Source organism: Saimiri boliviensis, chromosome 20, assembly GCF_048565385.1.
Source record: "Saimiri boliviensis isolate mSaiBol1 chromosome 20, mSaiBol1.pri, whole genome shotgun sequence".
Classification (NCBI taxonomy): Eukaryota; Metazoa; Chordata; class Mammalia; order Primates; family Cebidae; genus Saimiri; species Saimiri boliviensis.
The window spans coordinates 24,885,622-24,912,329 of record NC_133468.1 but is presented as its reverse complement, the minus strand read 5'-3'; the positions used below and the strand labels follow the sequence as shown (position 1 = coordinate 24,912,329).

Here is a 26,708-nt window from a genome sequence, read left to right as displayed (position 1 = left end):
TTATATAAACTCTTCCTACCTTATTGAGGATTTGTATCTGTGTGTGGGGAAGGTTGCATACTAAGCCGGCTCTCTGATGTAGAAGCCATGTCTCATTTCAAGATTTTAAAAAATAGGTCATACATGCACAATATTTTAAAGATACAAGTATGTCTTGGAAAATTCTTCTTGTAGTCATCTAGTTACTACTTCTCTACATTCTGGAGAAATAGTACTTATTAACAGTGTATTTTCTAAAGACACTTACATCTCTAATTTCTATATCTCCTATGTATAATTCTGTGTGTATCCTCTAGAGATAATCTATCTAATAAAGAATGGAAGCATATGAAGGGATTCTCCCATCTTAGCCTCCCAAGTAGCTGGGATTATAGGTATCCACTACCACACCTGGCTAATTTTTGCATTTTTAGCAGTTACAGGGTTATACCATGTTGGCCAGGCTGGTCTTGAACTTCTGACCTCAGGCGATCCACTGGCCTCGGCCTAGCAAGTACATACTGGGATTATAGGCATGAGCCACTGTGCCCGGCCTGTGTCACCCAGACTGGAGTCCTTCAGTACGGTGGCTCACTGCAGCCTCAAACTCCTGGGCTCAAGCCATCCTCCCCACTCAGCCTCCTGAGTAGCTGGGATTACAGGTACAAGCCACTGCATCTGCCTTGGAAGCATGTTTTATTCACTGTTCTACACCTTGCATTTTTCACTTAATTTTTTCGTGGAAGATGATTTTATTCAGTAAATATAGGGCTGCCTCCTTGTTTAGTCACAAAGCATTGCATTATATGGATGTACCAGAGCTAACTGGTCCCTACTGAAGGACACATAGTTTGTTGTTGGTATAGGTGACACGGTGCAGTAAACCGCTTTGTAAATATATCCTCACACATGTCCAAGTGTTAGCTTCATTTCTAAGTATACCTCCAAATTGCTTTTCATAGGGGTCATACCTACCTGTTTCTTCACACCCTCCGCAACACTGTCTCATTATTATTGTTGTTATATTATTATTATATTAACTCTCAGTCTTTACAATCTGATATATGAAAAATCTCACCTCATAATAATTATAATTTGCTTTCAGTTACTACGACTGAGGTTAAAGGTCTTTTCATAGCTTAAGGGCCGTTTGCATTTGCTTCTCTGTCTCCATCCTCTGCTCATTTTCTTTGGGATAACTCATTCATCTGTCCACTCTGAGAATGAAAAGCATCAAGGGACTGGGAAGAAACACTGTCCTCTAGTTCTCTCTGAACATCTAACCTGAGTCAAGGGGATAAAACAGGTAGTATATCTAGAGGTGCCATCCTGAAGCCAAGATTCCAAACTACTCTGAGGGCCAGGGGAGGCTGGCTGGGAGATGGTGGGCTGGGGAGAGCCATGCTCCCCAGGAGAGCCTTACCGGGTCCCCACAGCTGCTGGCACTGCTCCTGGTAGGTGAGGCACATGCCATTGTAGCAGTAGGCCTGGCCACCCTCACAGGGGGTACCATCCATCTGGTAGAAGTTGGTAGGGCAGTGGGGAGACTTGCCCGTGCAGAACTCCGGGAGGTCACACTGCCGGGCCTGCTCACGGCACAAGGTCCCAGGAGCCAGCAACTGAGCCAAGGAACGAGGGGAAACACACAGTCAGTCTCCTCCCTGCCCTCAACCCTGTGGCTCAAGGGCAATAAGCATCACTCTCACAGAACAGAAGTTTCCATTACCATGATTTCATAGCATTTCTGACATGACATGACCTCATTAGCCCAAACCATCTTCAGCCTTCCCATAGGAATACTGACAGAATTTCAAGGTGTTTTCACAAATGCTATCTCACTTTCTCTTCATAGCAGTCTTAAGAAAGAGGCAAGAAATAATACCTGTACAATTTATAGTTCACTACATGCTTTAGTAATAGCTGCTTTTATGTAGCTCCCACTGAAGTGCCCAGTACAAATATGACTTCGTTTAGTTTTCATGACAGTCCTATGTAACATAATTATTCCTCCTACAGATGATAACATATGTAGGCTTAAAGAGGTTAGACTATGTATACAAAGTCTTATAAGTGGCAGAGGAGCCAGACCCGCTAACACACACACACACACACACACACACACACACACACACACACCCCTGGCATTCACAGAACATCTGTGAGTTTACAAAGCATCTCCGCAATAATACATCCCCACTATGGAGCCGGGCACTGGGCTGAGTATGCGACATACACGTATCTTGTGGGATCCTCACAACTTCCATGAGGTAGATACCGCTATTTGCCCCACATTGCAGATCAATAACTTGCTCAGCAGCACACCTGGGGCAAAGGGTGAAGATTTTTAGAGCCTCCCTGAGTAATCAGTGTTACTAATACTTGCCCCATTTTCCAAATAAAGAACCTACGCTTGGATAGTTAATGGGTTGCCCCAAATCACATAGTCAAAGTCAGAGTCTCGGACATCAGTGAATCCTTTCTGAGACTCAAACTGAAATTCTTGGGTGCAATGAAGGGGTCCACTCCACGCTTATGCTTAAGCCTTGGGCCAAGAGTGGAAGAGCTTGGCCCAGCACAGCCTCCCTGGGGGAAGCACGGCCAGACCAGATGCTGTGCGAATTCTGAGAGCCAGGCTAGGAAACCTGTGACTGAGAATAGAGCCCCCTCCCCTGCTCCTGGGCCACTCCTCCCCACTCACAGGGTCCTCGAGGGAAAGAAGGCAGACAGGCTTCTCCACTGACCACTCTCAGGCTGAGAAGCCAGCTGAGCAGCTTGCTGAGTGGATGCCCAGTTGCAAGTGTGGGCAGGGATGGTATATGCAGGAGGAGGCCGGAGGACACACTTCTGCCACCCAGGGCCAGGTGGAGGCAAAGAGGACCCGCCTCAGAGCCGGCCTGCCTGGGCACAAATCCCAGCTCCTTAACCATCAGCGGGGCCTTGGACATCTGCTGTGTGACCTGTGTGTGCTCACTCACCCACAACTCAGGATGGTAACCTACTTGTGGGGTGATTAAACACGAGTTAGAACAAAGTATGTGAATGGTAATCTGGCACATGACGAGCACCCAGCAAGTGCTGGCCAGATGCCTGGGGCCTAAAATGTTGGGGCCAGATGGGGCTCAGGCTTTTCAGATTTAGAAAGCAGGCACTGTAATACATAGGTCCATATGTATATGGGGGTACATATATAATTACACATGTATATATATGGATGATTACATATGTATGCATATATAACTACATATGTATATTATATAACCCCTCAGCAAGGCCGGGGATAACACCTTCTGATCAAACATATTAATATTTCTGTAATGCAATATAAATATTCACTTTAGGAGGGATTTTTTTAAAAGATTATAATTCATCTCATGTCAATCCAGGTCAAGTTTTGTCACCAAATACGTTTACATTTTTTTCGGCTTTTAGAACTCTCTGAATTTCAGAACTGTGGATGAGAGATCGTGGTTCTACAGTAACGCCAGCGGTGATGGACGATTTATCTCCCACGTCAATATTACAGAAGTGGGCTCCAGAGTCAGGGAAAGCTGGATTCAGGCCCTTCCTGACTGCCTGATTCCCAATAAACCTCTTATCCTTGATAAGCGCTAGTTTCCACATCTTAAAATGAGGATGATAACATACATTTTATGAGGTTTTTGTGAGGAGCAAATGAGATAGCATATATAAAATTCTCAGCACAGTGCCTGGCACCTACTAAGAGGTCCATTAATGCCAATACAGATTATGATAATTATTATTGTTTACAAGCTCAATAAAATCAAGCCCATTCTCTCTGGACACTTCTTTAAATAATAATAATAATAAAAAGTACCATTCCCAAAGAGCCACCAGACTCCTCTGGGATGATCTGAATTCAGTGCGGCCCAGTATATGAATAGTAAATTCTATTCAAGGCACCTTTCCTGCTCCATGTTTCTGAAACTTGCCATAACTCCCCCAGGATGCAGGCAAATCCCCAGCAGAGCAGTCCTGCTGTCAGATCAGGGACCACAGCGCAGAGGAAGGAGGGGCCACTTACCTTACACTGGTGGCAGCAGGAACCGTGGGCACACTCCGCCCCTGGCCTCAGGGTGCAATTAGAGGCATTGCAGCAGGGGTTGTTACATTCCTGGGGAGACAGTTGGGTAGGTGTGAGTGGGGGAGGGCCTTTACCACCCCCAACACTTTCCCCAACCCCGGCTCCTACACCCTGGGAACCCCAGCTCTCTAGCAACTCTTTTTTTTTTTTTTGAAATGGAGTATCACTGTCACCCAGGCTGAAGTGCAGTGGTGCAGTATCTCGGCTCACTGCAACCTCTGCCTCCTGGGTTCAAGCAATTCTCCTGCCTCAGCCTCCCAAGTAACTGGAACCAGAGGTGCATGCCACCATGCCTGGCTAATTTTTTTATTTTTGGTAGAGACTGGATTTTGAACTCCTGACCTCAAGTGATCTGCCTGCCTCGGCCTCCCAAAGTTCTGGGATTACAGGCACGAGCTACCACATCTGGCCTAGAAACTCCTGGTCTCAAAAATCATGTGACAGCTTTGTCACTAAGCTAGGGTGCATTTATCACAAGAACCGTATATATGCACAATCATTAGTAACATGATTTGGACACAGCTACATTGTTTGTTTGTTTGTTTGTTTGTTTTTGAGGCAGTCTGCAACCTTCTCCTCCTGATTTCAAGTGATTCTCGTGCCTCAGACTCCCAAGCAGCTGGGACCACAGGCGCATGCCACCATGCCCGCTTAAGACACAGCTACATTTTGAGTGTGAATATTTTCCCAGGCATTTTCTACACACATACATATGTATTTACATTTATTTTACAAAATCATAGTATCCACAGTGTTTTGTTTTGTTTTTAATTGCACTTTAAGTTCTGGGGTACATGTGCAGATCTTGCAGGATTGTTGCATAGGTACACACATGCCATGGTGGTTTGCTGTCTCCATCCCCCCGTCACTACATCAGGCATTTCTCCCAATGTGATCCCTCCACCACCTTCTCACCCCGCACTGTCCCTCCCCTAGCTCCCCACACCCCAGCAGACACCAGTGTGTGATGTTCCCCTCTCTGTGCCCATTTGTTCTCATTGTTCAACACCCATCTATGAGTGAGAACATGTGGTGTTTGGTTTTCTGTTCTTGTGTCAGTTTGCTGAGAATGATGGTTTCCAGATTCATCCATGTCCCTACAAAGGACATGAACTAATCCTTTTTTATGGCTGCATAGTATTCCATGGCCTATGTGTGCCACATTTTCTTTGTCCAGTCTATCATTGATGGGCATTTGGGTAGGTTCCAGGTCTTTGCTATTGTAAACCGTGCTGCAGTGAACATACATGTGCATGTGTCTTTACAATAGAATGATTTATAATCCTTTGCGTATATACCCAGTAATGGGATTGCTGGGTCAAACGGAATTCCTATTTCTAGGTCCTTGAGGAATCACCACACTGTCTTCCACAATGGTTGCACTAATTTACACTCCCACCAACAGTGTAAAAGTGTTCCTATGTCTCCACATCCTCTCCAGCATCTGTGTTTTTAACTGAATATGACATGCATATTTCTCCCTGTAACCATGTATTCTTCTAAAACTGACTTTTTAGCACAGTATGTGGAAATGTCATGATTCGTTTTTCTCATCCCCAGTAGAACATCCAGACACTTTGTCTTTCATGGGCACCCTCCTGCCCCAACCTTCCTTGCCTTTCTTATCTCGTAAAAAAGGGGCTGGCGGTGCAAGGGCCTGCTGGGACACCCTCTCTGGATAGTTTATGTCAACTCCTGGGCCTGTTTCCTCAGACTTCCTTCTCCATCTTGCTTCCCCTCCTAAGCCCTTCCTGGCCTGGACCTTTTGGGAACAGAGGGTCTCTAAGAGTTCCTTGCTCTCTTCTCTTGCTTCCTTCTCCCCAGCCTGAGATTTTCAAAAGATGACGAGGTGCTCCAGTGACCCTGAGTGTCCCCATCACACTCTTACAGTAGTCACAGGCCAATCCATCAGCCAGTGATAAGGGTGTGGGGTTCCACACATCTCTCCACCACAGCCTTGTCCCCATTCCACAGACGGGGACGCTGCAGCTCAGGCAAGTCCAGTGGCTGACCAAGGGCTACACCTGCCGAATTCAAGCCAGGTCTACCTGGGGCCCACCTCAGGCTTATCAGCCTCATCATACCCATAACCATCCGGAGCTCTAGCCTGTGGAGAGCCACATCCCATCTCGACCACAGACACCTGTCCACCTGTCTCCCCCAAGAGAAGAAATACAACACTTTCCTCCCATTAATCACCCACCATGCTGGGCTCCATGTTCCTGCCTTCCTAATGTACCATACTTCTTCCCACCAAGGCACAGGCTCCCCTTCCACCTGCCTTCCCTCCTGCCTGCCTTGCTAACTCCTAACACAGCCTTTAGATAGGGGTTCCATGTCACCTCCCACCCAAGCAAGGAGGTTCCCCTCACATTATGTATGTTCAAAGCGCTGTGTAATTCGTCTTCCTAGCATTTGCCATGGACCATACATGTATTCTTTTACAATTATTTCAATCTGTGTTTCCCCCACTAGACTGTCGGCTCCCGAAGGACAGGAACTATGTCATTTTTGTCATTCATCCTAACCCTAGGACCAGACACAGTAGCCCACACTCAGTGTATCTGTTGAATGAGCAGCTGCTCAGAACATAAGCCAACTGGCCGAGTCCACTCTCAGGCCATTCCTCAACCCCACCGGGCCCTGCATCCTCATACCACTCCCTCCTTTCTGATGGGTCTGGGTTGATCTCTCTGGGCTCACAGTGGTGGGTTGGCATCCTTGACTAGTTCTTGTTTTATTCTGAAAGTTACATGCTGGCATTGAAAAAAAGAAAATCACATCATAGAGAAGGTCATAGGCTGGGTGCAATGGCTCACGCCTGCAATCCGAGCACTTTGGGAGGCTGAGGTGGGTGGATCGTCTGAGGTCAGGAGTTCGAGAACAGCCTGGCCAATGTAGCAAAATCCTGTCTCTACTAAATATACCAAAAAAAAAAAAAAAAAAAAAAAAAATTAACCAGGTGTGGTGACACACACCTGTATTCCCAGCTACTTGGGAGACTGAGGCAGGAGAATCACTTGAACCCTGGAGATGGAAGTTGCAGTAAGCAGAGATCATGTCACTGCACTCCAGCTTGGGTGACAGAGCAAGACTCCATTTCAAACAAAACAAAACAGAAAAGGCCATAAAATCAAATTGTTTTTTTCCATATAAACACAACTTCAGTCTTACCCCTTTAATTTATTGTTACGTGTTATCTATTCCAAATTGTTACACATGTATTAACATACATATTTTCAGCCTTCAAAAAACAGAGATGAAACAATCCAGGTCTGCTTTCTGCAGAACCACCTGCATTTGTTAAAAATGACCAGGGTCTGCTGTGTGCCCTCCACACTCACTGTGATGATCAGAAGGAAGGAGAGAGTTTACCCACAAACAGTTCTGTCTCATCTTCCTCCTAGCAGCCCTTCCAAGACTTGACAGCACTTCCTACATCCCCTTTCCATCATCTCTCCTCCAGCCTAAACAGTGCGAGCTTGTTATTTTAAGCATCCTCATAAGGCCCCTGTGCAAGTCCCTGTATCCGGCTGTGTGGCCTCCAGAATAAATTCCGTGCAGCTGGAGGGCCAAGGAGGCATGTGGAGCTCCACGGAGGAAAAGACGGTCAACGTGTCACGTGACCGTGGTTTCTGGTTAGACCAGATGCTCACAAGGAGAACTGATTGTGGACACTAACGATGCTGACCACAAACTGGAAGAGGCAGCAGAAACACCCATCTGGAAGGCTTCCTCTCCACATCTTATTTGTCATGGGGTATTGGAGAGTTGCGTGTAGGAAATGCCTATGACTAAGAAATTTTCAATTGCGTTCTCTTTTGACCTTGAGCTTTGAAATCCATGCAAATTCTTCCCCTCCCGCCAGCATCACTGTAGCCCCTCACCTCTTCTTCTCCACAGTCACACTCCTCCCCATCTTCCAGGTACCCGTTCCCACACCTCCGGCCTCCGTACAGCGTCCTGGTATCTGGCATGTTGGAGAGACACATTCCACCGCCTGACTGCAGATACCTGTCCAGCTCCCTCCTGTTGCATCCATTGAACACTCTGGGAAAGGGGTGCCTGGTAGAGGACAAGGCGGGAATTAGTGAGGAGTCTGCGCATCCAGCAGTCAGGCAGGTGTCACTCCTGATACCCACGGGGCTGACTCCACCTGGGCTCAGACTCCCACAGTCTCACACACACACACATTCTGGCCTTTTAGAACATCTACCGATATATTCATTCAGAAATCTGTCATCCTTAGTGATGACATATTAACCACAGAGCATTTTATTTTTTTCACTTTGCATGGAGGAAGTATTTGTGAATCAGGAGCAGCAATTTCTGCCCATTGCATGATGGGGCTAAAATAAGGAAAGGGTTGTGAGTGTGTTACAACAGGTCTTCCGAGCCTCAGAGCTGAAGAAAACACCAGCTGACTCAAACTTTTCCTGAAGCTGATACCAGATGAATATTCTCTTACAACAGAGGACCAGGCCAAAAAATACCAAGATCCTAAGTTTCATTTCTTTTTGGGCCAGTGATCTCATCTCTGTTCTAAGGATGCAGAGGGCACTCCAAACTCAGTCAGCCAGCTCACAAACACACGCTCTTTATCGCCGGCGTATGGAAGAGCCTGGGTCCCACTTTGGTAAAAAGGACAAAAAGTGCGACCATCTGGGTCCACAAAAGGAGAGTTATCCTGCTCCCAATTCTCTAAACCAATTGAAGGTTAAACCCTCAAAAAAAGAGGTTTTCCTTCAGTGGGAAGGTATGCTACAAGGCATCTGTTACTAATAATTGTTCATCTATCCACATTTATAAACAACTTAAAAATGAATTGGCTGTAATCCCAGCACTTTGGGAGGCCGAGGCGGGTGGATCACGAGGTCGAGAGATCGAGACCATCCTGGTCAACATGGTGAAACCCCGTCTCTACTAAAAGTGCAAAAAATTAGCTGGGCATGGTGGCGCGTGCCTGTAATCCCAGCTACTCAGGAGGCTGAGGCAGGAGAATTGCCTGAGCCCAGGAGACGGAGGTTGCGGTGAGCCGAGATCGCGCCATTGCACTCCAGCGTGGGTAACAAGGGCGAAACTCCGTCTCAAAAAAAAAAAAAAAAAAAAAAAAAAGAATTGGAATAGTAATCAATATAACTCTCAATCATTTGTCTTCATATATGCTTTTGAGATTTAGAAAGAAAGGGACAGGCTTAATTAACCATGAGCTCCTAGGGATCTGTACATAACTATGAAGCTGTAGCATAATTTTTTTTTTTTTTTTGAGACAGAGTCTTGCTCTATTGCTCAGGCTGGAGACTGGAGTGCAGTGGCACAATCTTGGCTCACTGCAACCTCCGATTCCCAAGTTCAAGTGATTCTCCTGCCTCAGCCTCCCTAGTAGCTAGGACCACAGGCATGTACCACCACACCTGGCTAATTTTTGTATTTTTAGTAGAGACAGGTTTTCACCATGTTGGCCAGGCTGGTCTTGAACTCCTGACATCAGGTGATCCATCCACCTCGGTCTCACAAAGTGCTGGAATTATAGGCATGAGCCACTGCACCCAGCCAACATCACCCTTGCTATGCCACAGCTGAGAAGGTTTTAAAAATGGATACCAGAGCTCTTAGAAAGCTGCACTGTTTCTTGGAGACACTGAAACACCATTCTCTAAGAATCATAAGCAGGTCCTAATGGTCTGGGGTGAGGGAACACAAGGTTCCACCATGATGCCTTCCAAGGAACCTGGAAGAACCCAACGCTTTGTGCTACCTGAGTCCAGATGCTAGAAGATAAGTCCTTTGAAGAAACTCTCTAATTCTCTTCAAAAAGGCTCCGGTTTTAAAATTCCCTCATGACCATGGGGAGATGCAGCTGCCTTGCCCTGTTCGTCACGGGTAATGCAGCCTGCAAACTCCCTCAGAAGTCACTGTGGGGTATGTGGATGGGATGGTTCCCTTCTTCAACTTGTTCTGTTACACTCAAACTTTCAGTGAAGCCTGGAATTGAAACAGCATTGATCCAACACTCTTGGGATCGAAGAATTAAGGGTTGTGGCTATGATCAAAATGAATCGTCTTCAAAAATTCATGAAATAGGCTGGGTGCTCACACCTGTAATCCCAGCACTTTGGGAGGCCAAGGTGGGTGGATCATCTGAGGTCGGAAGTTTGAGACCAGCCTGACCAACATGGAGAAATTCAACCTCTATTAGAAATACAAAATTAGCTGGGTGTGATGGTGCATGCCTATAATACCAGCTGCTCAGGAGGCTGAGGCAGGAGAATTGCTTGAACCCAGGAGGCAGAGGGTGCAGTGAGCCAAGATCATGTCATTGCACTCCAGCCTGGGCAACAAGAGTGAAACTGTGTCTCAAAAAAAAAAAATTATGAAATAAAAAAGATATATATGGCCAAGCCAATTTTGTAACTCAACACCTTAAAACAAAAATTAAGTAAAACTAGGGTCACACCAGCACCAAACCTCCTGCTGAAAATGTAAGTTCTTGCACACATTTGCCTTGGTCTTCTCTCAATTTCTTTGTTGTAAAAACCACATTTTTTGGTCCCATCAGAAGTATAACGGAGCCTCAGTGGGGCCAGCTGTGAGGAACCCCTGGTGTGCTCAGGTGTGCTCGCCTCCTCCCCATCCTCCCTCTTCCTGTTTGACTCACCCAGTGGCAGCCGCCATGATGCACCCCCCGTCAGCCGCACTGGCCGAGCAGCAATCGGCAGAATCATGGCTCATGCCAAAGTTGTGGCCCATCTCGTGGGCCATGGTAGCAGCCACACCAATGGCATTCTCGGAGTGATCCTGCTCAGAAGACAGAGTTGAGGTCAAAGTCAAGGGGACAGATCCGCCCCTCATCCCTGCCTTTTCCTTAACCAAGACTTATAGGTCTCCACCAATTCCACTGTCACTGAGTGTACAGACTATCCATGTGGGCCTCTGACTGCAAGGCTGAATCTACTGTCACTAAGAGGAAATCAAATGCTTAAAAGTCCACGTTTCTGAGTTCTCAAAGGTTGCAGGCCACAGCTGACCTACTCATGACCTACTCATGAACCAATAAATGCTTTCTGAATAAATGAAAGAGGAAGATTTTCCCCCATTATTCTTCTTAGCGTATCTCTGTCTCTCCAGACACAAGGGAATCGACGTAGAAAACACCACCTTGATTCAAACACACAGTGTACTTGGCTTAGTGTTTCCTGAAAGCCACACAAGACAGATGAACTCCAGGCATAGCACTTTACATACTGTCTGATGTGTAACTGTCAGATGCAAAACCTAAAGAAATCAAGGAGAAAAACCCCAGCAGGAAAGAAGCAGCAGAAAGAGATTTACTAAACATGGATGTGTGTTTCCTGCATTATTTCATTTAATTCACATTCTTATCCTAAGAAGATCAACTGTAAAACCATCTGTTTTTTCCAGCTGAGGACACTCAATAACTCGCCCAAAGTCACACAGCTGTTCTTTGAACCCAACAGGCTCAGACAGACCCTAGAGCCTGTGGTTTTGGCCATCAAGCTACTTTGTCAATAAATACAGAATGGATAGAGGGACAGACAGATGGAGAGAAGTCTTCCTTGAAACGCACTTCACAGGTCAGAAATGAAGAGTCAAAACAAACAGTCTCACAAAGTCAGAGTGAATTTCAAAAGAAGGCAGTAATTTTCTAACCATGACTTTGACATATGTTCTTCTTTCTTAATGACATACATAACAGTGCAAGACCTGGAATAAAAACACTTTAACCTCTACTCTCTTAGTATTTTCCAGCCCCTGGTTTGGAACATATGAGATCTAGTGATGTGTTCGTGTAATCTCTTCAGGGTTCCTGAGCTTGAAAATACAGAATGAACTATAATAAATGAAAATTCACCCTTGGGTACCTCCATCTCTTAGAGCTTAATGACTCCATTTTAAACAACTGCTCTTCCTGATGTCAAAGCTTTTTCTGCTACAATAACAAATATCAACTTATTTTTCCAAACCTGACCTCTGGTCTTATAAGGTTGTTCAGCCCCCTCTGCAGCACACACATATGGTCTGAGACTCACCATGTTGACTCCTCCAGACTGGTACACGGAGCACATGGCCATGAGGGGGGCCAGGCCGATGGTGGTGCCGTGGAAGGACATGCCCCTGCAGGAGGCAAGGAGAGAGGGGGACTGGGGAGGGCGCTGAGAGGGCTATTCCAATATGCCCAGGCGTAGGTGGCCATCATGGTGTTCCTTGGCCCCTCTGACTTTCCCAGGTCATTCCCAAGGAGAGAGGCCCTTATAACCAGGCCAGCTGGACAACTTCCAGCTCACCACACCTCTCACTTCCTGTCACCTACTCCCTCGTGGCTCCAGAGAAACACAAAAAGAGAAAGGTCACTTATCCCCCACAATATACCCAGAGCCGATTCCTTGGAAGGAAATGGGCAGGGTTCGCAAAGCTGTATCGCATTCCTGCTGCACAGGAAAAGGTCAGAGAGAAAGGCTGATGAAGGGAGGCACAGACTCTGATGCTGAAGTGAATCATGCCCACTTCCACCAGCTGCCAGGATCCAATGCCTTATCCCTGGCTCTGTGGTGTGAGTCCAGAGGTGGTAGGGGTGGGGGCACTGGGGCAGCAGCTGTGGGGCTGATGATGCTTCATTCCCACATAATCAGGGGCCAAGGAAACAGCTGTGTCCCATCAGGAGCCTCACAAAGTGCAGCTGGGTGCAAGAATGAGCCGTTTCTGCCTTTGTTTTGCAATGGGATCCTAATCTTCGAGCAGCAAGCTGTATTTTCTCCAGTTGAATACATCTCTCTTTCAGTTATACACATCCAGGTAGGGGAGAAGCAAAAAACAGAAACAAAAACAAAAACAAACAAACAAAAACACTACCAGTGTTTCTGTGCCTGCCAGAAACGTAATGCATTTAAAGAATCTATATGGAAATTCATCACATGGTACTTATCTCCATGTCTGTCTTCTTATCTAGACCATGATATAACTGACAGCAAGACTATCTTAACTATTTTAGGATCACTAGCACCTAGCACAGAATCTAACACATAGTGGGTCTATAATAAATGTTTGCTGAATTACAGGCAGACTTGTCTTCACAGAAACAATCTGAGAAGAAATACGCAAAATCTATGCAAATTGATATGAAGTCCTACTAGTTATTTGCCAAATGTTCCAAAGTTCAGGCCAAAACTTCTAATAACCAAAGACTCTTCCTGGGTGAATGCACTGTCATGGAGTAACTACTCACAGCCCAGTTATTTTTGGGATGGTTATTTTTCCCAGTGTCTTTAAAAGGATAAGCCAAGATTTAAATGATTATTTACTCAGCTATATTTAGGGAACAGAAGAAAAATGGTTTTAAGGCCAGGTACCATAGCTCACGCCTATAATTCCAGGACTTTGGGAGGGTGAGGCAGGCGGATCGCTTGAGACCAGGACTTTAAGGCCAGCTTGGACAACATGGCATAAACCCTGTCTCTGTTAAAAATATAATAATTAGCCGAGCGTGATGACGCACGCCTGTAATCCCAGCTACTCGGGAGGCTGAGGCACTAGAATTGCTTGAGCCTGGGAGGCGGAGTTTACAGTGAGCCGAGATCCTGCCACAGGCGACAGAGGGAAACTCTGTCTCAAAAAAGAAGAAGAAAGTGGTTTTATTATCTATATGCCTTTTGTTGTAACTGCCTGAAAATACCTTCAGAAGTCAACACCAATAAATACCAAATAATCACCTTGGGGCACTGTCACATGCTACTGCCACCACCATCACTGTCTCTCTGGGGTTGATGAAAATCCAGCACAATCCCTCCTCAACGTCTCCCTCCCACCAAACCCTCAGTTCCTGCACTGTCTGCCGCTTCGACTACCTCAGACACTCAGCCCTGAGCCCCTTGGGAACCAAGTGAAGGACCACACAGGAGCCCCCTTTCCTGTGCCTGTGTTGAGAGATCAGCTCATGTACCAGAACAAAGTGCCAAGAAGATTGAGGTGAGCCTCTCAGAAAGTCTAAGACCTGATCAAGAGTCAGTCCTTCCCAAATACATACTCAATGATCTCAGATGCTCAATGGAATATGGGTAAGTTTAATTTTCCCATTAGACTGTAAACACTTCTTAGGACTATTGTGACTCAGGGTTTTAAACATTTTCTGGGGTATGCTGGGTACAGAGCGCATGTTTAGGAAATGCCTGTCTCTGGACCAGGGAGTCAGAATGGCCTTGTACAACCAACACTCACCATGGGGCAAACTCTGAGCACGGTGGGCAAAGGCTTTGCAGCCAAAGACAACACAACACATGGAAAAAGGCTATTTACGTGATTAACTGGGCGTTGTCGTGGTTCTTCTGGGAAAGTAGCTTGCGCCTCCAACTAAGAAAGGACCAGAGGGTAGAGTATGGATTCTCTGAAACTTCACACATGTTCCCATGAGTCCACACTTCCAAGCCCACAAGAGCAATCCGGATGTTCAAGGATCGGTAAAACTGAAAGGACACAGAAAAACCACGGTATCTGTCAATATCACCTGGGATTTAAAAGCCCCTTCCTTTCAGTCTGTTGGAGCTTGAGATTAAAAAGAAAAAAGCTAAAAATAAAAAATAAAACTAAATTGAAAAAAAAAAAGCCCCTTCTCAGCCTAAGAGCTCAGAGCACAGACACTAGATTTCTCTTCTGCCCATGGCTCCAAGGGAAGGAGGGAAGTGGTGTTACCGACATTTTTTAGAAACAGAAAATGAGATCTTGAGAGAGAGCACAACATTCTGGTGGCAGCACTGCTGTGACTTTGCTTAGAGATGACTGAGACAGAAGATAAAATTGCTTTCAGATATGAACAGGTCTATTATGTGGAAAAATGACGAGCGTTGTTCTGCATGATTTTCAAGTAGGGCTTAGGTCAATAGGTAAAACAGACAGGATTATAAATTTCATTTTAAAATAGGAAGAAAGCTTTCAAACAAAGCTGGTCATGAGTAAGCTCAAAGCTGAGCTTTGCTGTTTTCTGTAATCAGTGCCCTTGGTCAGGCTGTCTGGTACAATTTTTTTCTCCCAATTCCTTACATGGGCCTTATCTTTCTCATGAGTATCTAAAAAGTTCTCTTATATATGAATTTTTGAAAACTGCTTCATTGAGGTATAATTTGCATACCATAATGCCCACCTATTTTAAGTGTTATGACTCAATACTTTTTGGTAAATTTACCAAGTTTTAAAGCCATCACTGGCCGGGTGCCATGGTTCACACCTGTAATCCCAGCACTTTTGGAGGCCAAGGTGGGTGGATCACCTGTGGTCGGGAGTTCCAGACCAGGCTGACCAACATGGAAAAACTCCCTCTCTACTAAAAATACAAAATTAGCCAGGTGTGGCGGCGCATGCCTGTAATCCCAGCTACTCGGGAGGCTGAGGCAGGAGAATCAGTTGAACCCGGGAGGCAGAGGTTGCAGTGAGCCAAGAGCACACCACTGCACTGCAGCCTGGGCAACAAGAGCGAAACTCCATCTTAAAAAAAAAAAAAAGCCATCAACATAATCCAGTTTTAGAATATTTTCATCACATCAGTGATCATTTCCGGTTCTCACCCTCAGCCCCAGGCAACCATGCATCTACTTTGCTTTTATTCTACCTTTTCTGAACAGTATGTGGTTTTGCGTATCTGGCTTCTCTCACTTACCACAATGTTTTTGAGATGTATCCATGTTGCAGACTGAATCCGTTTCTGATTTCTCTTTATTGCTGAACAATATTCTTTTGTATGGATATACCAAATTATATTAATACATGGATATTTTATTACAACATGTCTCTCTCTCATTTTGAAAGTAAGTAAGTATAAATGATGTAAAAGTGCATTGATAATGCTTACTCTTCAAATTCCCTTCCCCAATCCCTGGATAGTCTCAGGGTTTGTCAACGATACAATAAGCAGGTTGCAAGCAATAGACTCCTTAGTAATCTTCAGAGTTTTGTCCAACCCAGACATCCTAAAATTCTGTAAGCTAGATCTGACTCAACCTCCTCGAGGCTAGAGCTACATCTAATCTTCAGGGCCTGACATCTTTCATCTCATACAAATGTAAGCAGGAGGAAGGTTTTCTTTAAAGCTGAACCACTGAAAGGTGTGAGTGCAACGGGTTTTTTGATGGGTTCACCCTACAAATACTGAGCCAGTGACTTAATAAAAAGCTCCATGTATGGAGAGGTCACAGGAGATACCACCTTAATCCAAAACTGGTAGAGACCGCCCAGCTGAAAAGAATAATCATAGCGCCAACATTTTCCCACCACTTTTTATGTACTAAGCACTGAGGCTTAGAGAAGTTAAGGAACTTGCCCAAAGTCTCAGCAAGAAGATGACGGAGCTAGGATCAAGGCCCAAATCACCACCCAGAGACAATATGTGACCCTTTACTGCTTCAGTGCTATGGTGTCTACACATCCAGATAATCCCCTCACTGCAGAAAACGCTGGTCAAGATGGGCTCCAGAGTCAGTGAAATATCAGTTTATTTCAATGGAAATTTTGATTTTTCTGTTTTGTGCTATTTCAACCATTACAGAAAATTAGAGGTTCAGATTCCAATTTGAATTTGCTTCACTAGGGAGCTTTTGAAGGAAGTAAACTTGGCTTTTTTTCAGTTACAGAAAAACATTTTGGATTGGGTTCATGATTCGGCAAATGAGTGCAATTCATTCCAGTTTTAGTTCAGCAATAGTTCAGTTCAAGTAGCTGGGTCAGCAAGTTCCAGAGAAGTGGGTGTGGCTTCCCTCACCCGCCAGGAGGGACTAACACCAGCCCGAGGAGAGACTGCACAGGATGCGCAGGCCACCCAGGCTCAGGGCTTCCAGTAACGACTGGGGCTGGCTGGTGCCCCGCTCTTCTCCCTTCGTTGTTGCCAGCGCCCTTGGTCCCATCACCTAGCCCACAGAGGGGATACTCAGCCAACTCCCCACCTGCCAGATCTCCAAACAATAGATGTGTCACATGTGTGAAAGCAGAGTCAGCCTCCCATATTCTCCCCAGGGAAATAAGCTTCCCTTGTTTTCCCAGATGTTGAGTGTTTGGGTTGTATGATGATTTAAATGGTATTCTTGAGTGAGTCAGGAGCTAGAGGACTGGACTGTGTCCCTAGAGTCTGTCCTTCCAGGAAATGCCAGGGTTTGACTTTTACCTATCACTGACCACTGACCTGTGTTTCCAGAGCCATCTAGAGCAGAAAAAAAACACATGGGCATAGAAACCGCCATCCGATGACTTCAGAACACGAGTATATTTGGTTATTAATCCCTAAAAAATATTTTAAGTGATCTTCTATAGGCTCTAGTGTTTAGAAAAAAAAAAAAAAAGATTTTCCCTTTAAGCCTGGAATTCATGAATCCTTAGCAGGCCCAAGGTTAAGCTTCATTAATTTTACAAGTGTTCTAAAATTGCTCAATAAATGCTACCAGATTCTCCAAGAGATCTGTGATCCCAAACACATTAAAGCCTACTTTTAAAAACTATATACTACTAGCCTACCAAGAGGCTACTGTCATTCTAGGTTACCTATTCTGCATTTTGTAACTGTAACAAATACCCTCTTTCACATATACAACGTATTTCCAAATCCCAGACCAGCCTGTTTCAGTAAAATTCAAAAATGTAGGTATTTCCCAAAAACATCTTCTAAAAGGTCCTTACCTAGGAAAGCTAACCATTTGCACATCCTTCCTAAGAGACAAGACATAATTTAGGATAGTCTTACAGATGGAGACTTTACAGTTGAGCCCCAAGCAGCCCACTTCTCAACTTTTAAGGCTGTGTGTCTTTCCCACTCTGCCATTTCAATTCCCTCCTAAGTCAGACAATACTTGGGCTTATTTCTGGAAGGAACGTTAAAGGACCTTAAAAGATTCTTAAACTGGGCTCTTCCATGCCCCAAGCCACTCGGGAGCCCCTGCAGGGGTAGGAGGAAGGGGTCAGGAGGACAGTGTTCTGGGTCCTCACCCCTGCTCCCGCTTAGAGCAGTCTGTTTTCATCTAACTTTTATATTAGACATTGGTATAAGATTTCATTTTTTAAAATTCCACCAGAAAAATAAAAATAACAACCCCCACCAACCAAAAAAAAGCATGGATTTGGGACAGACCTTCTAAGATGAAAAAAAAAATTGCAACCCAAAAAAAATGACTTGCTTGCCTAAGAATACATAGTTCAGGGCTCTGTCATGACTGCCCTGCACCTCTATGGCATTGCTCACTCCCTTACAGAAGCTGGCTGGGGCGGCCAATCCAGCAGAAAGCAGCTCCAGTGCCCTTGGAAGTGCTGGCACCTGGCACCTTTCCCACAAAAGTACACACCTGGTCTCACCTTATCAACGTAGTTGGCGATCTCAATGAGCTTGTGTTTGGTGGCGTCCTGGTCTCGTCGATTCTTCTGAAACTAAATGCAACAAGCAGAACCATGTGAGATCCCAGAACCTCTTGCATGACGCTTCCTGTGCCACATTACTTATCTTTGAATTTGTTCTTATTTTCTTCTGTCTCCTATGAGAAGTCATTTTTATGCAATTGTCTTCCCCGCCACAGTAAGAGCTTATGGAGGGCAGGACCTGGCACATCGATCTTCATGTCCCCAGCTACTAGCGCAATAATTATACTTATTGAATTGCCTTCCTCTAACCCTTGAAGCACATCTTATTCTCCTGCCCTTCAAACTACAAGGCCTCTGGCAAACTCCCACTGGGGCTTAGGAGGACTGATCCAATCCTCACTTCGGTCATCACCCCAACATGAAGCCACCATCACATAGATCTCACGAGGCTTCCCTTCATGTGGCCAATCAGCAATGCTCGAATTGTTGCTGAATGCCTGCTATGGGCAAGGAATTGTGTTTAGCCTATGTAGGACACAAAGAAGTGTGAGATCTTGGTCCTAAGCCTAGAGGAGCTTCAGTTAAAACAGAGAGGGCCAGAAATAACTGTGGCAGATCCTGAGTGACAGATCTGTACTTAAGGAGCATACAACTGAAATGGTCTAAGAACACCTGCTGGGAAAATACTCGCAGAAATAACCACAGTGGGAGGCCATGTGCATGACATGAGTGCTAACAATGAGGCCATATGAACTGGCAAATATGCTTCATCTTGCACGCCACTCAGACCCATTGGCAGTGCCCTCTACAGTGAGAAGAATTCTGAGACTACATCAGATTCAATCAGACCTTCCTTTCTTTCTTCCTTCCTTCCTTCCTTTTCTTTTTTTCTTTTTGAGATGGCATCTCATCCTGTCGCCCAGGCTGGAGTGCAGTGGCATGATCGCGGCTCACAACCTCCACCTCCTGGGTTCAAGCAATTCTCCTGTCTCAGCCTCCCAAGTAGCTGAGATTACAGGCGTGAGCCACCACGGTCAGCTAATTTTTGTATTTTTAGTACAGACTGGGTTTCACCATGTTGGTCAGGCTAGTCTCAAACTCCTGACCTCAAGTGATCCGTCTGCCTCAGCCTCCTAAAGTGTTGGGATTACAGGCGTGAGCCACCGCGCCTGACCACAATCAGAGATTTCTAACCAAGCATAGGAAAAAAAGCTGTGTTCCATTAGAAATATCTGCCATGGGTACCAGAAAGAGGACATTTCAGTGTCAATATCTCCTATTTACCATTCCTGCCTCAAAAAGACCATTCTCTCTCAGCTACAATAATGAAGGAAATCTTCACAGTGTGAAGAGAAAATCTGCTACAACTGCCAATTCAATTTGCAAATGAAGGGCACGTCCTATACACTGCCATTGTTACATAGAATCTGGGTCCTCTCTCATTTACCTGGGATGTCCACTATACATGTTACTTCAATTCCAAACCTTCACGTCTTTTTCCTCCACCCCATCCCGCAAGAGTAAGCAAGAAACAAGAATGGGCAAGTAAAACACCCATATTTGTTTGGCTAGAGGTGTGTCCCGGCCCTGATATGGGAAAGAAATCCATCATTTCCCTTTCCCCCACTGCTTATGGACATTCTTAGGCTTCCTTAAAACTGCCACTCATCAGAAGGGACTCTGTCACCATCGCTTTCTGGAGTTAGATTCAGTGTGACACTGTAACTTAGACCTTTCCAAGGTGTTAATCCAGAAGTTTCTCATTATAGAGGCCTCCCATTTCTAAACTGGTCTCTCGGCGTAGATAGTGTTGCAGCATTTCCATTCATTTAATAATATTTATGAGAACATCAGGGTCAGATTTCATTCTCTTTCAAAAAAATATTAACCTTTTCTTCAAAGAACTGCCCAATGACACCACCATAATTTAAGGAACGTATTCTGCTGAAGCAGGAGTCGGCAAACCTTTTCTGCAAAGGCCAAGTTAGGCTTTGCGGCCGTATAATCTGTGCTCCAATTCCTCAACTGTGCAGTGGTGGCTTGGAAACAGCCCTGGGTAATACAGAAACCAATCTTTTACTGTAACACAGCCTGGCTGTGTTGCAGTAAAAGATTCTTTGCAAAAACACAGAATAGGCTGGATTTGACCACGGGGTATAGTTTGCAGAGCCCTGATCTGAAGAAAGGACTGCTTCAAGCTTACATTTTCTAGGGTGACACAGCAAGTACCACATGCAGCACCTTTCCCAGACACTTCGCACTGTGCCAGCATCATGGAGATCCTTTACAGTCCTGTGCTTACAGCTATCCTGTCTACCCTACAACAGCCCATCCTACTCTTTATTCCCCCTTGGACTCCGTTCCACCTGAGGAACCAATAAGCTGAGAACCACCCTAGAAGCTCCCACCTAGGCCCAGGGAGCGAGGAGCTGCCTGCTCATTTTTGCCGCTGACAACTCTTTCTCTAGGCAGCAGCAGTCTCGCTCTCCCCATCTGTGTCTCCACTCCCTCCTCTGCGTTCAGAGCCCCGAGGTGAAAGCTATCCTGTTTCTGAAGCAGGTTATAAATCCCAGTAAAGCAGCCCTCCCCTTTCCTGCCTTCCTGTACTCCCAGATTAATTAATTAATTGTCAAGAATACGTTTCTGTCTGCAGAGGATGGAGACAGGTGGAGAGGGGTGGAGAGCCGGTGATTCGTGAGCCTGTGAACCCGGCCTGGTCTGTTACACCCCCACCCCAGTCTCTCACATGAATCATTCAAAGCTTTCAGTGGAGGGGTGCCCAGAACTCTGACAAATGATCACAGTCCCTTATCCGCCACAGCTGCATGAATCACAGCCCTGTTGGGAACCCAGGGCTGTTGCTGAGACACTCTCCTTTGTAAGAGAAAGACGGCTCTGGGTGACACCAGAGTCCTGGAGGCACCTTGAGCAGACACTTTTTCTCAGGCGGTAACCTGAGACCCTAGACGTCAGGATACAGAAGATGCTTAATCCCTGCCTCCCACTATGCTGCCCACTCCTCCAGCTGCTGGAGATTCACACCCAATGGGTTTTAAACTCTGCCCAGAGATTCCTCTGGGAACAGTGTAAAGCCAAAGGTGAGAAACACCCTACCTTTAAACTAGAGCAGCTGGGATCTACATGCTTAACTATTGGGATTCTCAGAACTTCCATCTAACCAAAGCCTTCTGTAGCTAGAAAAAAATGGCTCAAGATCATTGTATTAGATGATCATAGATGCAAAGCTTAAATGGAAAAACGTCCCAGAGTCAGAGGAGCTCAGTTTTCTTCCAGCGGTCCTCCACTACGGGCAGTCACACAGAGCAGGCCAGTCAGTTACCTCCTGCCACAACTGTGGAGCCCCAGCTGGCTTTTAAACCAGCTTTGGATTTGGCTCCTCACACTATTCCCCCACCCTATACACACACTAGTCTTTGGAGAGGAAACAGGAAACAGAACACACGCACGCGTGCATGCACACACACAAACAGCTGTTGGAAAAACCAGTATCAACATCAATTAAAAAGTTAAACGCTTTTCAAAGCAGAGAACAATGTTCCCTCAGCCTGGAATGCCCTTCACCTCCACTCCTCTGCCCAGTTAACTCCTCCTTGTCTTTCAAGATAGCCCAAGGGCCACCTCCTTCTGCCACTAACATCCAGTGACTAACACTCGAGGACCTTCTGGCCTGCAGCCTAGTGCTCCTCCCACTACCAGGCCCTGCCTCTAGGACACACACTTTGGAATTGTGACTAGGTTCAGCCAGCCGCCTTAGAATGAGGTCTTTGGGGAGATGGTAGCTAAACTATGTAGACGGGATACAGACAGACTGGAGTTGCGATGGGCTCTATCCTCAGGGGACACCGAGGCCAGCGTGTGCCCTGCTTGAACACAGCAAGCACTCAGCTCATAATGACATCCAATGCACAGAAGATGCGCTTAGCAGTTATATGGTGGAGTTGCTACACAAAGTGAGAATTGGAGGTAACATCTGGCTAATTCGGGTAAATACGGGCTCTGGGGCCTAAAGTCACTCTTTAGGTATCTGCTTCAATGTCAGAGAAGCTTTCCCTAATTCGCAAAACCATGTCGGATCCCCCACTGTCTGCTCTCTCATCCTCCCAATGGTCCATCTTAGTGGTTATCACACTTTGGACCTATAGGATTGTGGGCTGTTCCTGCAAATTCTGCAATGCCAGGGGAGGGTCTGTCTTCTCGAGATTGGTATGTCCAGGTGCTTGGCACATAACAGAAAATCAAGAAATCATTGATGAATAAAGAAAATATATGCTGAGCTAGGTGAGGGTTCATCAAATCCTCGAACCTATCTGATTCGAGGAATATGGAGTTAAAGGCTGAACTACTATGCCTTTAGGTCAGTGATTCTCAAACTGGCCTGTGCAACCCAATCACCCAGAGGTCCTGTTAAAACATGGATTGCAGGACCCCACCCTGACAGTCTGGGATTCAGCAGGGTAGGGGTAGGGCCTAATAATTTGCATTTTATACAAGTTCACAGGTGCTGCTGATGCTGGCATTCTGGGGACCACATTTTGGGGACTATGGCTTTAGGTCACCACTTAGCATCAATATGATTATAAAAATGGACCCACACACATGGGCAAGAAAATAGTTTTCAATCAGATGACTGGGAATATATTTATTATCTTTGTAAAAAAAAAAAAAAAAAGAAAGAAAGTTTTAGAATTTCCATAGACAATTCATAGACTCCTAAGAATAAACACCAGAACCTAAAGGTCTTCAGACCCAGTTCAAGAAATATTAATCAGATAACTGTCTCAATTTTCTATGTGATTGATGTAACAAGCCAGGAGAGGCTTAGCTGTACGTCGTAGGGGGAGTGGAGCGAGCTCCCCACAACAAAATTTAAAATGGCAAAAAGAGCCTTTTGTCAGATTTTTTTTTTCTTTGAGATGAAGTTTCGCTCTTGTTGCCCAGGCTAGAGTACAGTGGCGCATCTCAGCTCACTGCAACCTTCACCTCCCAGGTTCAAGCAATTCTCCTGCCCCAGCCTTCCATGTAGCTGGAATTACAGGCACTTGCCACCATGCCTAGCTAACTTTGTATTTTTAGTAGAGACAGGGTTTCACCATGTTGGCCAGGCTAGTCTCGACCTCCTGACCTCACGTAATCTACCTGCCTTGGCTTCCCAAAGTGCTGGGATTACAGGCATGAGCCACCGTGCCCGGCCTTTGGTCAGATTTAAGGTCAAAATCATAGATGAACTGGAGATGAATGGGCAGCATTTCCCCAAAGCAGTAGGAAGCCTGGAATGGAAGTAATCAAGTCAGCAGTTTTTCTGCAAAACCCATGGCCTCCCCCTTACCTCTGCATAATCAGCCACGAGGTAAAGCTCCACATACTTCATGGAGTTTAAATCTTCCCTTTTCATCTAAGAAAGAGAAACAGATCAGTGCTGTACAAATAGTGGACTTGGCCTCATTTTTTATAAAAACTGCTAAGAAATAGAGCTGCTGGATAAGCAGCAGCTCCCTCTGTAACGATTTTGTCGTTGGGTACTAGAGATGTTCCTGGCTGTGGTGGCCGTCACTCACATAACACCTTCCACTGCCATTTGGTTACTGCTGGAGGCTGCTTTGGAACACCGGATCTGGTCCTTTATTCTCAGAAAATACTGAAATGAGCTGGTGAGCACAGGAAGGACAGAGGGCAGCGTATGAGAGGGAGTGTGCTAACCACCACGTTCCCACAGAACCTCGAAACCTTTTACTTTTTTATTTATTCTTGAGGCAGGGTCTCACTCTGTTGCCCAGGCTGGTGTACAGTGGCACCATCTCAATTCACTGCAACCTCTGTCTCCCGGGTTCAAGTGATCCTCATGCCTCAGCCTCCTGAGTAGCTGGGATTACAGGCACCCAGCCACCACGCCCGGCTAACTTTTGTAGTTTTAGTAGAGATGAGGTTTTGCCGTGTTACCCAGGCTGGACTTGAACTCCTGGCCTCAAGCAATCTGCCTGCTTTAGCTTCCCAAAATGCTAGGATTATAGACATAAGCCATGGCACCCAGTCTTCCTTTCACTTTGTAAGCTTTCTGACATCAGCATCTGACTGTTTTAAAGGTAGTAGTGCTTTCCCTCACAAGCAGTTATTCTATTATGAGGGTATTTCACACTCAACAATGACTTAGAATAGGAGAAAAACACTCTTTCTTTCTTCTTAGCCAACACCCTTTAATTTAGAAATACTGGATTCAAAGTTAGCATTCTCAGAGAGGACAAGCCTGTCCCCAAGTTAGTTTCTGCACTGAGAGCCTCAAAACTCACCCTGCGAGGTCGTTTCTTGGTCTGTTGTGTAAACTGAAGAGCCCAGTCCCTGGTGGTGGGCTTGGAGTGCTCGATCCCACAGTTTCCCAGGGGCAGCTTGAGATGTTCAGATCTGTAAATTAGGTGTTGGCCCTCACTATCAGGGAGGGGCTCGATGACATAGCTGAGGTTACTGCTCACCGTAATCAGTCCTCTGTTGATAGGAAAAATAGAATCTCTGGTCAAAGATTATGGTTCTGTAAAAGTTCCTTGGGTAGGTCTTAGTTTCTCCACATGCAACATGACACAGTTGGTTTTGATCATTGGTTCTTAACCTAATTATGGGGCCATGTAGCCCTTTGTGAGACTCTGATGCAAACTCACACGTCCTCTCCAGAGAAATGCACATATACATAAAAAGTGGTTCATGATCTCTTGGACCCCCACACCCCCACCACCAAGCTCATTGTGAGACTCCAGGTTAAGAATCTCTGGACTGGGAAATATAAAAAGTTCTAAGAAGGCTGTACCTGTGACACTTAAAACTTTTAAAGGATAGGTCCAGGATCCCCAAAAGCCTTCCAAACCAAAACACGGAATATGACAAATTATGGGTCAAAACTTTAGAGACTCAAAAGAAGCAGTAAAGTGGCCAGAGAAAGACCAGGGCCTGCAGGTGAGGTGACCCAGTTTCTAGATTTAGTTCCAACATTCAATTTTCACATGCTTTTCAACAATCATCTTAAATCTCTCCAAGCGTCAGTTTCCTCATCCCTAAAACCGCAATGACAACTTATCAAGACCCCTGGATGATTAAGTGGAAAGGCAAGGGTCTTTGCACTTGGAAACCAAAGCGAGGTGCAACAGTGATGACATGCCTACCTGTCCCAACTGCCCCAAGTGCCCCATCATCAACTGCAGTTATTTGGTGAAGTGACATCCACCACCAAGCATGAGTGACTACTCTTTTCTCCCCTTGATTATAGATATTAGCATTGAACTCAGAATAAACTCATGGAGCCCTCAACTGTGTCTTAGACATAATCTAGACATAATCGTTGTACTCAAGAAACTCACAGTCCTCTGGAGGACAATCACACACATTTACTGGGGGCCCACTACAGACTAGGTATCATGCTAGTTGCTGAAGATAGAATAGTGAACAAGACACACTAAGTGCCTTCCCTCATGAAGCTTTGAATCTAAACATTGGAATAAGTCACTCTAACATGTAACAGAGAGAGCAAAAAGTTTCATCACTCCTAACAGTGATGGCCTGGAGGCAGCTGCGTCGAGTGTTACGTCACCAAGTCTTCTGAGGGCTTATCTAGCCTCAGCAAGGAGGAGGACCATGACTTCTGATCTATTACTGCTGCAAATGATCGGTGAAGGCCCAGGCAGCAGACATTTGTCATCCTTGATACGGTGAGACAAATATGATAGTAGAGGTAATCAAGGGTCGGGGAAAGGAGGAAGCCCAGGAGGAAGCCCCACAGACTCTAGCAGCATTTCGTATGCTGTAAAACCTCAGGCAGGCTCTCATCCATCCAGAGAGCTCAGAACCTGTAGCATCTCCAACCCAGTTTTTGCCACTGTAAACCGGCAGGACCTCTCTCTCTTAGCTTATCTCAGCTTCCACCTCTACCACAACCCCCACCATTCCCGCCCAGATTTTGCCCTTTGGGAAGAGCCTGTGACACTCTCAGGAAAACCAGTGCCAGACTGTGATGGGCAGTAGCCATTCCCGATCCCATCCCTGGCTGACCTCATTCCAGATCCAGGAAGCCTGATGACTTCCTGGCTGCCTCACCCAGGCTGACATAGCAATACACGATCACCTTCTTTGACAGACATCTAAGGTACTCCCTAAACATCTGGGGGTGGGAGTGGGGCAAAGAGCAAGGGTCAAATCCACTCCCTAATCCAGGCAGGAAAGGGCAGAGGAGAGAGCTGCGACACACATCCTGTTCCCAAGTTATCTCTTCATCCCAGCCAACCAA

General features: G+C 45.7%; 1 protein-coding gene across 1 annotated transcript in view; it reads right to left on the bottom strand.

The window, feature by feature from the left end:
- ADAM19 (ADAM metallopeptidase domain 19) overlaps positions 1-26,708 on the bottom strand; it is a 103,486-nt gene that overhangs the window by 22,974 nt on the left and 53,804 nt on the right. Inside the window, exons 6-14 of the mRNA XM_003934771.3 lie at positions 24,730-24,922; positions 23,772-23,837; positions 18,422-18,493; positions 14,393-14,559; positions 12,133-12,217; positions 10,740-10,879; positions 7,969-8,146; positions 4,022-4,111; positions 1,403-1,598 (exon numbers count right to left, since the gene is read on the bottom strand). Coding sequence (XP_003934820.1) covers positions 1,403-1,598; positions 4,022-4,111; positions 7,969-8,146; positions 10,740-10,879; positions 12,133-12,217; positions 14,393-14,559; positions 18,422-18,493; positions 23,772-23,837; positions 24,730-24,922 — 1,187 coding nt within the window. The remainder of the gene's footprint in view (positions 1-1,402; positions 1,599-4,021; positions 4,112-7,968; positions 8,147-10,739; positions 10,880-12,132; positions 12,218-14,392; positions 14,560-18,421; positions 18,494-23,771; positions 23,838-24,729; positions 24,923-26,708) is intronic.